The sequence below is a fragment of the Vidua chalybeata genome, chromosome 19 (genome assembly GCF_026979565.1).
Source record: "Vidua chalybeata isolate OUT-0048 chromosome 19, bVidCha1 merged haplotype, whole genome shotgun sequence".
Lineage (NCBI taxonomy): Eukaryota > Metazoa > Chordata > Aves > Passeriformes > Viduidae > Vidua > Vidua chalybeata.
Window position 1 is genome coordinate 6133004 of NC_071548.1, and position 12004 is coordinate 6145007.

Here is a 12004-nt window from a genome sequence, read left to right on the forward strand (position 1 = left end):
CCAAAAAGCTCAAATTGTTTAAGCTTAATTAATCTACAAAGTATATCTCAATGCTTAGCCGCACAACAGCAAAAGCCGCTTTCTACGGATTTCTACGCTGTCCTCTTACCGCATTCCAATCATACATCAAATTTTCTGATTGAGCCGAATTGTTGTTATAGGATTAAAGAACAAAGTCTTGCAAACACAAATGAATTGATTGTTTTTCTCATTTCAGGGTGAGAGCAATAAATAGCTTACCTAATTCTACTGTGTGTTGTGGATTCTAGCTGATCACCCCCTGTTAGCTGATGAAGTTTGGTTCTTTCCAAGTGCTCCATATAATTGTGTATCATCTGTTTAAAAGGACAGAAACAGCAAGAAATATTTAGTAACATTTACTTGTACTACAACTGCATAGTTTTTGACCAATATATTCTCCCCCCTGTAATGCTAAATAGTAAAAGCATTTAGAGGCATTAAAGAAATAAAGAAAGAAGAAAAATTATACAGAGTGTAAAACCACAAACCAGAAGAGAAGTCCGTAATAAATTAAAAATATTGGAGAACTTCCTTGTACATTCATGCACAGGAAACATCCTAAGGGTAAAGAAAGTGCAGGCAATATTTCGAACATGAGTTTGGAAAAGAATTACCATGTTCAAATACATTTTGGAGTCTGAGATCTCTATGTCCGGCAGATATTAGCACTTTTTACATGATACATAATAGGCACTATAGGTCTAATTGCAAAGTACTGTGAAAGTCAGACAATATGCTCCTCAAATATTAAAGACTCTGAATCCACAGGCTAATAATCAGATTATTTCTGTAGGCAGAAATATGACTTCTTCTCCTTTTTTCTTCTAAAACACAAATAAACTTAAGCTTTCTGTATTTTCTACAAGGGAAGTTTGGTTTTAAATTATCTAGGCTGACATCTCATTAAAAGGACAGAGTGGCTCTGGATTTTTAGCACTCAAGATGAGTTCTGCTTGCTCTCTCTTTCTCACAAGAGACAAGCACAGGCCAACATGGTATTCCTACAGACATTACTTGTTTAATGAGCCCCAACTCCCATGGTCAAAGGATGCTGCTTTCAGCATTTAACTGATCCAGGACATGCATGGGGGGAAGGACCAGGTATCACTGCATCATTCCAAAGGCTTCATTTGGACACACATCTCTGAACTTAAAACTGGGAAGGCCTGAGAAGCCTATGTACAATTTGGTATTTTTAGCACTTCCAACATTCACATTCAGGTCACATCTTAATGGCTTCCTCTAGGGAAAAAGAAAAAAACCAAACTATTCTTTAAAACTGTAATTTCTTCTGCTATTCCACAAAGGGTATACAAACACTTCAGAATAGTGATATTCCAGGCATTTGTACAACCAGTTTATATAATCTTTTCTTTTGGAGGCAGCTGCACACATGAGTACTGAAATCAGCAGGACCTGGAAACCTACATTTATGTGTTACTCTCAAGACAGGTTTGATGTATCGAAGTTTGACCTTCAGATACCACCAACCTCAGCTAGTTCCAGTTTCTCCTCAAATGCCATTTGCCAGCATTAGCTATATAGGAATAAATATTCTTAGTTTCAGATTTTTCTGATTAAATAAACTGGCTTGAGACATCCTGACTGATGGATATGCTACAAATCAGTAACTTATGTTAAGTGCTGGTTACATACAGATGTTGGTTTTTCCAGCATTCACCTGAACTAATAAAAGTAATTCAGACCAGAACAAAACATCATGCTATTTTCAGAGAAACATTATATAATATACTTGGACTGCTGTCAAAAGCTTACAACATTTATCCTCCAAAAAACCGCAATGTTTCACCAGACCATCCCATTTATTTTCTGGTTTTTAATACTTGCTCACACACAGAGACAAACAAAAGGCAGAAAAGGACTGAAAGCTCCACCTTCAACCATCCACATTTTTTTTTTCCATAAAACAGCCAGAACTAGGTGTTCCACTTGCTCCTTTGCATAGTTTTACAAAGATTTATTATAATGCAGATAGTTTAGGAATTCCGGGGAGGAGGGGAGGGACGGGGACCCCCAAGAGTGTATAACTTTGAAAGGCACATTAGACCATTCTGTATCCTGTTCATGTATTCCCTCATCACAGGAAGATGTTACTGACCTGCCTACAAACACTCCCATTTTCAGCACACCAATTGGTTTCTCAAAGTTAAATTTTAAATAGAACAACTGTTGTGTTTTCAGCCAGTGAACAGAAGATGAGTGTGTCTAGTACCTCTCCAGGGAGCTGCTAAAACATAGGAAAAAAGAATAGGGTCAGTAAAACCCACATAACTTTCATGTTTTGCAAAGGACATGGTTTTAACCTACTCTCTTCCCTCCTCTCAGTCTGTTCTTTTGTTTACTGAAATGTCTCATCACTTTTATTACCCACAGAGGCTGTAGGGCAAATCAATTTAAAGGACTGTTCAGTTTATATTGTTCTGCAGCTGAAAATGAAGCTGATAATAAAATAAGCAAATCTGTAGATCACATACTTCAGCACAATGCATGTAAGCTATAGGAACCAAAAAATAAAATGAAAAACAAAATGTGTAGTGCTGCATGGCAACTAAAGATTCACAGAATCATAAGGTTGTATGTGCATGTGCAGTGCGACACAGTAATTTCTCCACAGATCCACGCTATATGTGCCTGTGGTGTCCAAAAAATCAGAAGAGCGGTACCACCATGTAAAGCCCACTGTCTGCCTCAACTCAGGGTCCCAAAAGTTGACAATACTGGAGTAGTGTCCACGAGGAAAAGAGTTCCTTACCCTCCCTTCCCATGGGATGGGGAGCTCCACAGTTGGTGCTGTAGAGTCATAAGAAGTGGTGTGTGGATTTCCAACTTCCACAAACTTAATTTGAAGTTTCAGGTGGAAAGAAGGTAATTTGAAGGTAAAGAAATAAATACTTCAGCTTCTTGAGAAGTAAGCCCACTCCAACTGCTCATCTGCAATAAAACTTTGAAGACTCACTCCAAAACCACTGGGATTTGAACCAGATGACATTCAAAAAATCTTTTCAATCTAAATGACCCTCAAGCCTTGGCAGATCCATGAAGTGCCATTCTGATCCAAAAACCTAGAATGAATTAATACACTAGAATTCTGAGGGCTCAAAATCTGATTAGAAGTTCTGGTGTTTTGAGATTATTCCTCTGTTGAAATAAAAAGGTTTTAATATTACTGACAATTTTAAAATAGACTTAAATGGATTAAATTGCTCTCCACGCAGCACAATTTTTCCTGAGGTTATGCTGGAGGACAGATGATAGATAATTGACTATGTCTACCTGTCTTCAATACAAGCTGCAGTAAATATTTAGTCATCCATAACCTTTCACTATGGATAATTCACTCTGCTGCCCATGAAGTCCACAAGTATTTTGAAAACAACCAGTTGTTCCTAGGAATACACATCACAAACACAGAGCACTTCAGCATTGTTGTAATTAAACACATTGCTCAATTATGATTAGCTCAGGAGACTAAAGATAAAGTCAGAACTTGGAAGAATTACCTTAGTTAACAGCATTTCACAGTTCAGGTGTTAATGATTTTAAGGCACATGTACAAACCAACTGCAACACACTTTTGAACACATTACAGAGTGAACATGCATTCAAAGGGAATTGATTTCAATGTCTTTCCACCTCATAAAAATACTCAGATTGGTCTCCTCATAGGGCACGTGACAAGTTTTACAACTGCAGAAGTGTAACAAGGTTTTTCTACATATTAAACTTCAGCACTCATTAAAAGACAATGAACATCCTGGCATTCATTTCAAGTTCTATCTTTGCAAATACAACCACTCCCAGTGTATACAAGCCTGGCACTTGTCACAAACAAATGTGGACATGCCATGTTGGGATGTTGTTACCTGCACCTTTGTCTTAAACAAGTTGAGAGCATCTCCTTTATACCTTCCCTGCTCTTTCGCTCCTCCTTCCTTTTTATGTCACTGTTTCAGCTCCCCCAGACAGGTTTTAGTAATTCTTTGGCTGTCAGACCAGGCTCAGTGCTATAGACCCTGCTGCTTATCCTGCAGATCCAATCAGGCTGGGCACAAGCAGCTCCTCCCTTTGGGAATGTGCACCCAACTGTGTGTATATAGATCTTTCTCTGTTCCACATAATCTAGATTTATTGAGGTAACAGATATTTCTAGAATCTCCTTGATTCAGTATCAAAGTCCTAAACATACTTCCACGTAAGTACCTTCTTTCCTTTCAGGGTTTATGGCGAGTTTCGCACCTAAGTAAAAGCACCATTCCCACTGGAGAGCTTGATGCATCTTTATGCACACACAAGATGGTATCGCTGGCAGATACATCAGTATGTAAAGATGTTACATCCAGGTTTTATAGACCAACCTGTTAATGCTCAGCATAAGGCTTTAGAAAAACTAATTACTTGAATCGATATCCAAAGTCTAATCTCACAGACAATGTGACAGCTGCCCATGCTTAGCTATAATTGTAAATAGACAACTCCACTAGCCTTCTCTTCGTGTCCCCTGCCAACAAAGCCCAGGGACTTGCCAGGGATATGTTTATCCTAATGAACCTGACAAAGTCCACTCCCAATGCCAGAGCCAGGCTCACTGTTCTGTCATATTGTATCAGTGCAGAACACTGAGAAACTTCCATGGCCCAATTATGCTTCATTAAACGAAGCCCATATGCTGTGTGTCAGGGAAAAATATCAAACCACCTCAGTCTAGTGTTTCCCAAAGGAGAAAATTAGTAACTTACTGAAATAGAGAAAAAAATGGTTTCTTTTGGAAACCTGTGCAGAGAGAGGCCACAGGCCACTTCTCCAGTATTCTCAAGTATTGCTTTGCCTCAGTTTCCCGAAAGAATAATAAATATAAAAGCCTTAGCCAAGTCTTTAAAAAGCCAGTGCCATAGTTATGAAGTTATGCCCTTTAGCTCTGCAGAAAAAAGAAAGATCATTTACCTCCTACTCACCAGGCAAAAGCACCCTGAATGGTTTGCTCTGAAAGAGACGGCAGCAGCAGTGCATCATCTCAGCAGCAAAGGCAAAAAAGCCCTCACAGCTACAAAGAGCAGACAGGCCTGCTTTTATCCAGGAATGAAAACAAGTCAGATTCTATTAAACAGAACAGATACAAGAGGCAACTGGCAGAATTCCTTTCTAATTCAAAGAGCAAAGACTTGACGACTTTAGTGTTAGACCACCGTAAAACATTCTGCTTTCCAGCACACTGCCCTTCGCTGTATGATTGCTTCCTGCATCTGGTCCTTTACAATCAGAGAAAGATGGAAACAAGACTTTGCATAGTTAGGTTCCAGAAGTTCCACCTCAGGAACTCCAGCATATGGCTTTGTCACTCATCTCATCTGAGTGTTAGAGCAGAGTATGATCAGCACAAGATCAAAACCCACTGCAAGCACAAGAACGACAAGGAACCAGAGCACAGAAGTCAGAACATGTTCAGGCTGTTCCATCCATTCTGTTCTGACCAAACATTTTATCCTCTTCACTACCTGCTACACCCCACCTTCCAATTTGCCATCTCAAATGCTCAGATTCTTATACCCTACTCCATTTAAAATCAAGCCAGTTAGCCCAAGTACAGTCTTAGTGGGAAGGAGGCTTAATGGGATATCTTGTACTCACACCAGCCAGCCCACCGCCATCTCCAGAGAGCAGCAAGACAGACGCTAATTTAACAGAAGGGTGATGGAGGGTAAAGCCTGTCCCCAGAGCTCTCCCCAGCCAGGGTAGCCCTGCTATCCCTGCAGCTGCAGAAACTTCATTGCTGGGCAGGCTGGTGCTGGAACTGCAATGCAGACCCTGTCTCTGGCAGGCTGAGCTCCAATGAGAACTCCCAGCGCTCACCACAACACACACACTGTGGAGAGGAATTGATTCAGCGCCCTGCTTCACTTCGCCCGGTAGAACTCCCCAAGGTGACTCAGTTTCAGAAGTCCATTAGGATTGAAAATGGTTGACATTCCTTGGGGTGCTGAGCCAGCACCTTTTCTGGGCAGTGAACTCTAGCAAAGGCAGCCACAGACAGATAGGGAGGGCTGAAAGGTGGGTATTGTGAAGGACATGAATACAGAACCTCAGGTCAGGAGTTGGAAGAGAAAGACATCCAACTCTGAAATATTCATCAGTGAAGTAAAGAATAAGGGAGGGTGGGAGGTGGAAGGAAACAAATAATGAAGACAGAAGAGAGAAAAGTTGCTAGAAATTCAGATTGCACAAAATGCAGTTACATTGCATCTTTAACATGGCATCTGTCAAAGTAAGCATCTCAGAGCTAAATGAAAAAAAATCTTTCTAAATGCTCTGTTTATTATTTGGTCAACTAAACAAAAACAATTGCCATTTCAGTAAGTACCAAAGATGGATCTCTTGTAAAGAAAACAGTGGACTCAGAAGGAAAGAAGTATCCCTTCCTAGTAAAACATGGAAGAAAAAAGTTTAAGAACCAAGTATTTTTTAGAAATATTTGATCAAATAAAACTGATAAACCTAAATGCTGAAAGGAAGTTGGATATCTGCCAAAATACCTTGCATTAAAAGAAGAAAGTTACTACACAGATATAAAGTTTTAGAATTTGTTGGGAGAAAGGGAAGCAGGAAATCACAAAGGAAATGGGGAATTGGGCATTATTATCAGCCAGTCCTTTCCTGTTCCCAGGGATTTTTGTCCCTGAGTCTCAAACATGCACCAGATACAACATTAAAATATTGAGATGCACCATCCTTTAATCAGATGCATCTTTGCAAGATTCACTCTGGTCTGGAAAACAAAGACTCAAGGAAGCAATCGTATTGAAAGGGAGGAGTACAGAAAACAGATTTGATTTTAGGAGAACAGAGCTATTGATATACCATGGTGTACTACAAATTATTTCTTTATGAAGAAAGGATAGTCACCCCAGTAATAGTAAAGCCCAAGGAAACTTCTCTCCCTACACCAAAGAAAGTGAATTTAAGATGTAAAAGCATTTAATAAATTGAAATCAAATCAGCAGAGGCTGTTGTCCATTTTGGAGCAAAACTTATGCAGAACATGTCATTCAGACATATTATGACATGATATTCAGAACATGACATTAGTGTTTCATTGAATTAATGGTGCCCAATACATTTAATCTTGAATTCTGTGAAACAGGATTCAATAAAAATCTGCCAGTTCTATTGTGACAGAAACCACAGGTTAGAATTACAATAACTGGAACTCTGCAAGCACCCAATACTCTGAAGTACTTCCAGATCAAAAGGATGCCAAACCTCAGGGGCAGCATTAAGGTTTGTCACTTCTCATTTTATTTAGATTTCCAGTTTTCAACAGATGTGCCATTCTAAAGCAGCTATCTAATAACAAATGTGATTTTAAAAATGCTATAATTTCAGTAAACATATGATTATTTTTAAGAGCTTCAGAAGTCTTGTCACACAAGCACTACAGATTGGTCGTGGTTCCAAGGCACTTTTCAGCTGCTGTCAATATAAAACACTTAAGGCTGCTGAAAGCATTATGGTAACCAAATCTGACAACTGTATCTGCTTCCCCTTTCCCCTCATGGGTCTTTCGGACTGGGAGCAGTCAGTATGGCATTGCTCTCTTTGGTAGCAAGGATCTAAAACCAACTCTCTGACCTTCCAAAGGCAAAGCAAAGAAAGTCAGGAGAACTGTGCTCAAGTGGGACTCTAGATTAATCAGAATAATTCAAAGGACTTAGTGACTTCCTCACTAAAATATGTATATGACTTAGGCAGTAAAACATCCCTGCATGGGAAAGACAACCTTCTAATGAAAACTGAAGCACTGCAAGTCCTGTTTTTGTGCTTTGCACCCAACTTAAACAGTGTGGTTCTTACTTACTTAAATTAACAAATTCAAACTTCTTCCATCTTCATCAGCAAATCCCATTTTCAATAGCTATCAATAAAGTATGGCAGGGAATTCTTTTAATCACAAATCCCAGTAGGCCAGGTTTTGAAAGGACTTTTTCTTTCAATGGTACAAATAAAACCAACACAGAAAATTGACAGAAAGTGTATGAAAATGTAATTTCATTTCTGTTTCTTTGAAGCTTATTAGTGAGTTTTGAGGAATGGCCTCTGAAATATGGAAGAACAAATTCCTTTTTAAAATTTCTCCGTATCTGACAAAGCTATAAAAATGACAGATGTGTAATCAAACATTGAGACATAGTCAATCAGATGTGAATGAGAAAAACTACATCACTAAATGAAGCCTGGTTACAATTCAGTGTACAAACAAAAATATTCATTAATTCTCCCAATTGTTCAAAACACAAGGTTTTCCACAGAGATACATTTTTACAAATACCCCAAAATCATCTTGAGATAACAAGCTACCTCTGTATGTCTTGAATGAAGTGCATTGTATTCCTTCTTGAGTTCTGCCTCCCGCTCCTCAAGTCTGCTAACTGGAAAAAAAAAATAAAATAATTAAAACTAAATTCAGAGTTCTAGTAAGTGAGACTGACTTGTCTGAGACTAAGCAAGTAGATTAGAGTATTCCTAGAAGTGAAGAGCACAAAGCAGGATAAAAAGTATGTCAGTGTTTTTGTTTTTAAGCTCTTATCACTGAGCTTTCTAAGTACATCAACAGCAGCACAATATTGCAATTTGCATTCCCCTAAAGAGCCCAAGTCCTATTTTCCCCTGCTGATTGCTAGGCCATTGAGAGGGGATTCAAGGCCAGCTTACTGCTCACCTCAATCCAGATTGTTTCACATGGAAACTGCAGAAAGAGGCAGAAACCACATCACTCAATCCCAGATGAAGCCATGGGCTCCAGCTAAGGTCCTGCATCAGTTCACTAAAACACATCCACACAATTTCCAGAGGTGTTTAACCAGGACAAACATAAGCAAGGTATCTGCTGAAACAGGTTCAAGCCCTACATGATACAGAAATTAAAGTATCTGCTGGCATTCCTCACACTTCACTGAGCATTAAGGCAATAGATTTAAAGACAGAAAACATTTGAATACTTCTGTAGGTATTCCAAGAAATTAAAAATACATCTAGCAGATTTGGGAGAACTTTAAACAGTAAGTTCTTATTAGAGAGAGATGAAACCAACTGCGCAGCTCAGTTCATCTGTGCTGTCTTTCAGCTCAGATGAAACTGAGCAGAAACAAACTGTGATATCCCAATGCAACTAATGTGCAGAAAAACTAAAAGAATTCAGAACCTTCTAAGCACAACTTATTGTGTCATTCAAAGACAAAATATTTTTGCTGCTTAGATGTGAATTCTATCTTTTTATTCAGGTATTTTTGAACACAATATTTATGTGACATAAGCACATATGTCACATAAGTATCATACATACACATATGATACATAAGTATCAAATTCTGTAAGTGAGCTTATTCTACTTGCTATGTTTAAATATCCCTGGGAAAGTTCAAATTTATAGTTCCATGTTTCCAGAGAGTCATTGCCAGAGACACGTTATCTGAAGACAAATGTCAAGATCTTCTCTGCTCTTTGCATATTTTTGTTGTCAGCTGGGTCTCCTGAAAATTAATTCTCCATATATCATTTCTTTTTGATCTATATATCTGTATTTTGGCACAGTGTTTTATCATAAGTATGTTTTAATGGAAAAAAGACTTTGCCCAAGTCAAATGCTGGAACCAAAATACATAACTGTCTACTCACTCAAATCTGTATAAACATTCTGCACTACTGATCTAATCTTGCTCTTATAAGAACATTATGCTCCTTGACAGAACCTTTTGCAGTCCACTTATAAATATATGGCCAAAATATTATATCAAATACTATTTATACCATTGCCAGATCAAATGTTTCCATTTCTGCCCTGTTATCGAACAGAACAAAAGCTCTTTGGATCAAATAGCAGCAGGGGAGGCAGAAGTATCTATAACACAATAGAGAGAAAAATTTATTTTACAGCAAAATGCATGCATCTAAAAAATACATATTTATGTAATGCAGAACACTACTGAAGAGTTCCATTTATTGTTTTGAGGCACAAGGTGTTTTAAGTCTCCTTGTACATCTGAAGTGAGGTTTTATGGAAGCCTTTGGTAAGATGTCACAGAAACAAGGGTCAGAACTTACAATTAACAAAGCTATGAAGTGACAGACCATATTTTATCCACTATCTTTGCCTAATTAACATCCTAGTCATGAGTTATGAGATATTAAACAGCAGGCCATCGGAAATATTCAGCAGCTCTCACATGAGCACACTGTGCCCAGGCTGTGTACCATAGGTCCCAGAGGATCTCCCTTGTAACCTTTCCACTGTGCTAAACCTTCTTTGGGAAAACAGGACATGAGAAAGTGCAAACTGTATAACTGATGGACCTTGTATTTGCTGAAACCATCTCCCTTCTCCAATAAACAGTGTCCAAGGAGCCTCCCCGCTGCTTCATGCTGGGTGGTGAAGTCATGGCTCAATTCAGCCTCGCCCGGAACTCCCACACACACCAGGATGATGCACCCAACACTGTTCAGTGAGTTCATGTCTGGACAATGTAGCCAACTCCAGGGATGAATTCTGCAAGTGGATTCTGGGAAAGTACTCAACAGTACATTTAATGAAGATTAACACCACATCAGGTGTTACCAACGCCCTTCTTTGCAGCTGCCCAAAACAAGCTTTCAGGAAATCCAGAAAAGCATTTCCCACTGTTACGGATACAACACATGCTTGGGTGGGGTTGAGGTTCCATAAAGAAGCACACCACTTTTCCATCTGTGAAGAAAGAAAAGCTTTAAAATGTTTTAAAACTTTAATGGCCCAGTTATAATAAATAGTTCCTTGAATCAAGTCATTGAAGACAAATGGACATAGCTAGTGATGCTGCATAGTCAAGGAGGATATCTCCATGAGATCTGACCACCGTTTTCATTAAGTACAAAAGGTTAAAACAATTAAGGGCCCAGAAGATGATAAAACTGACATTAAGCACTTTCTTCTGGAAGTCATTTCCAGCTGTGCCATACATTACACTGCTAGAGGTAGAAGTTTCATCCAGAAGATGTTCTTCACTAAGTTACATACCCTCAACAGACACCACATCAACAGTCCTCAGAACTGGTTTTTCCAATACCAGCAGGATGAGATGCAGCACTAGAAATCTATTCTACCCAAAATACGCCTCCCATCAAGATAAGTTCTTGTCAAAAAAAACCAACGGAATACACTTTCTTTTTCCAATTAAACATTGTGCAAGAGTTCAGATATTCCACAAGGATCAGAAATCACCACCGATTTGATCACAGAGTCAGAAGAATTTTGAGGAAGACCACCAGATTCTCACCCCAAAATTTTTGGGAAACTTAAGGCACTATTAAAGGAATATTTCCATCAGGAGTAGCAGGAAACTAAATAGGAGGGCAAAATGCCTTTCACTGGCATCCAGAAATACATTTTAAACTGAATTGTTGCCAGTTCCATTTTAATACATCAACATACAAAGGAGTAGAAGTCTGGCCCTGATAACACCCCAAGAGGAATGGAGTTGTGTGCTGGCACTGCCTGCCACATGCTGAGCCTGTCAAGTGCCAACCAGACATAGTTCCTATCAGACTTAAGTAACAATACAAAAAGCTCCTCTGATATTTCAATCTCAGATTTTTTCCACTAACATATCAAATTCCTGTGGTTGGACGATAAAATTAGTTTGATTATAAATACCCTAGAAGCAAAAGTATCCATTGTCTCTGTTGCAATGTGTCTTTACAAAGCCGTTACAAAGCCTTGTTACATCAAGGAGGATCTTACATTGCAAGATTACATTGTTTAAGATAATATATGTGCAAAATATAACATGCAACAAAAAAGTTGCACTACTCACTCTTAGAAGCTTATGTGGAAAAATACAAAGGTTTTCAAGTATCATAAGTATGAGCACAAAATGCAAATATTCTAGTGCTTTTAGGCTGATGCAAAGGCATCCCCCGGAACATCACCACAAACTCA

At 38.7% G+C, this 12004-nt stretch overlaps 1 protein-coding gene across 4 annotated transcripts in view; it reads right to left on the bottom strand.

Moving 5' to 3' along the window:
- Positions 1–12004, bottom strand: part of SPAG9 (sperm associated antigen 9) — a 58499-nt gene that overhangs the window by 32481 nt on the left and 14014 nt on the right. For all 4 annotated transcript variants that reach the window (XM_053960005.1, XM_053960004.1, XM_053960003.1 and 1 more), the window contains exons 3-4: positions 8392–8462; positions 241–335 (exon numbers count right to left, since the gene is read on the bottom strand). In XM_053960005.1, the coding sequence (XP_053815980.1) occupies positions 241–335; positions 8392–8462 (166 nt within the window). The remainder of the gene's footprint in view (positions 1–240; positions 336–8391; positions 8463–12004) is intronic.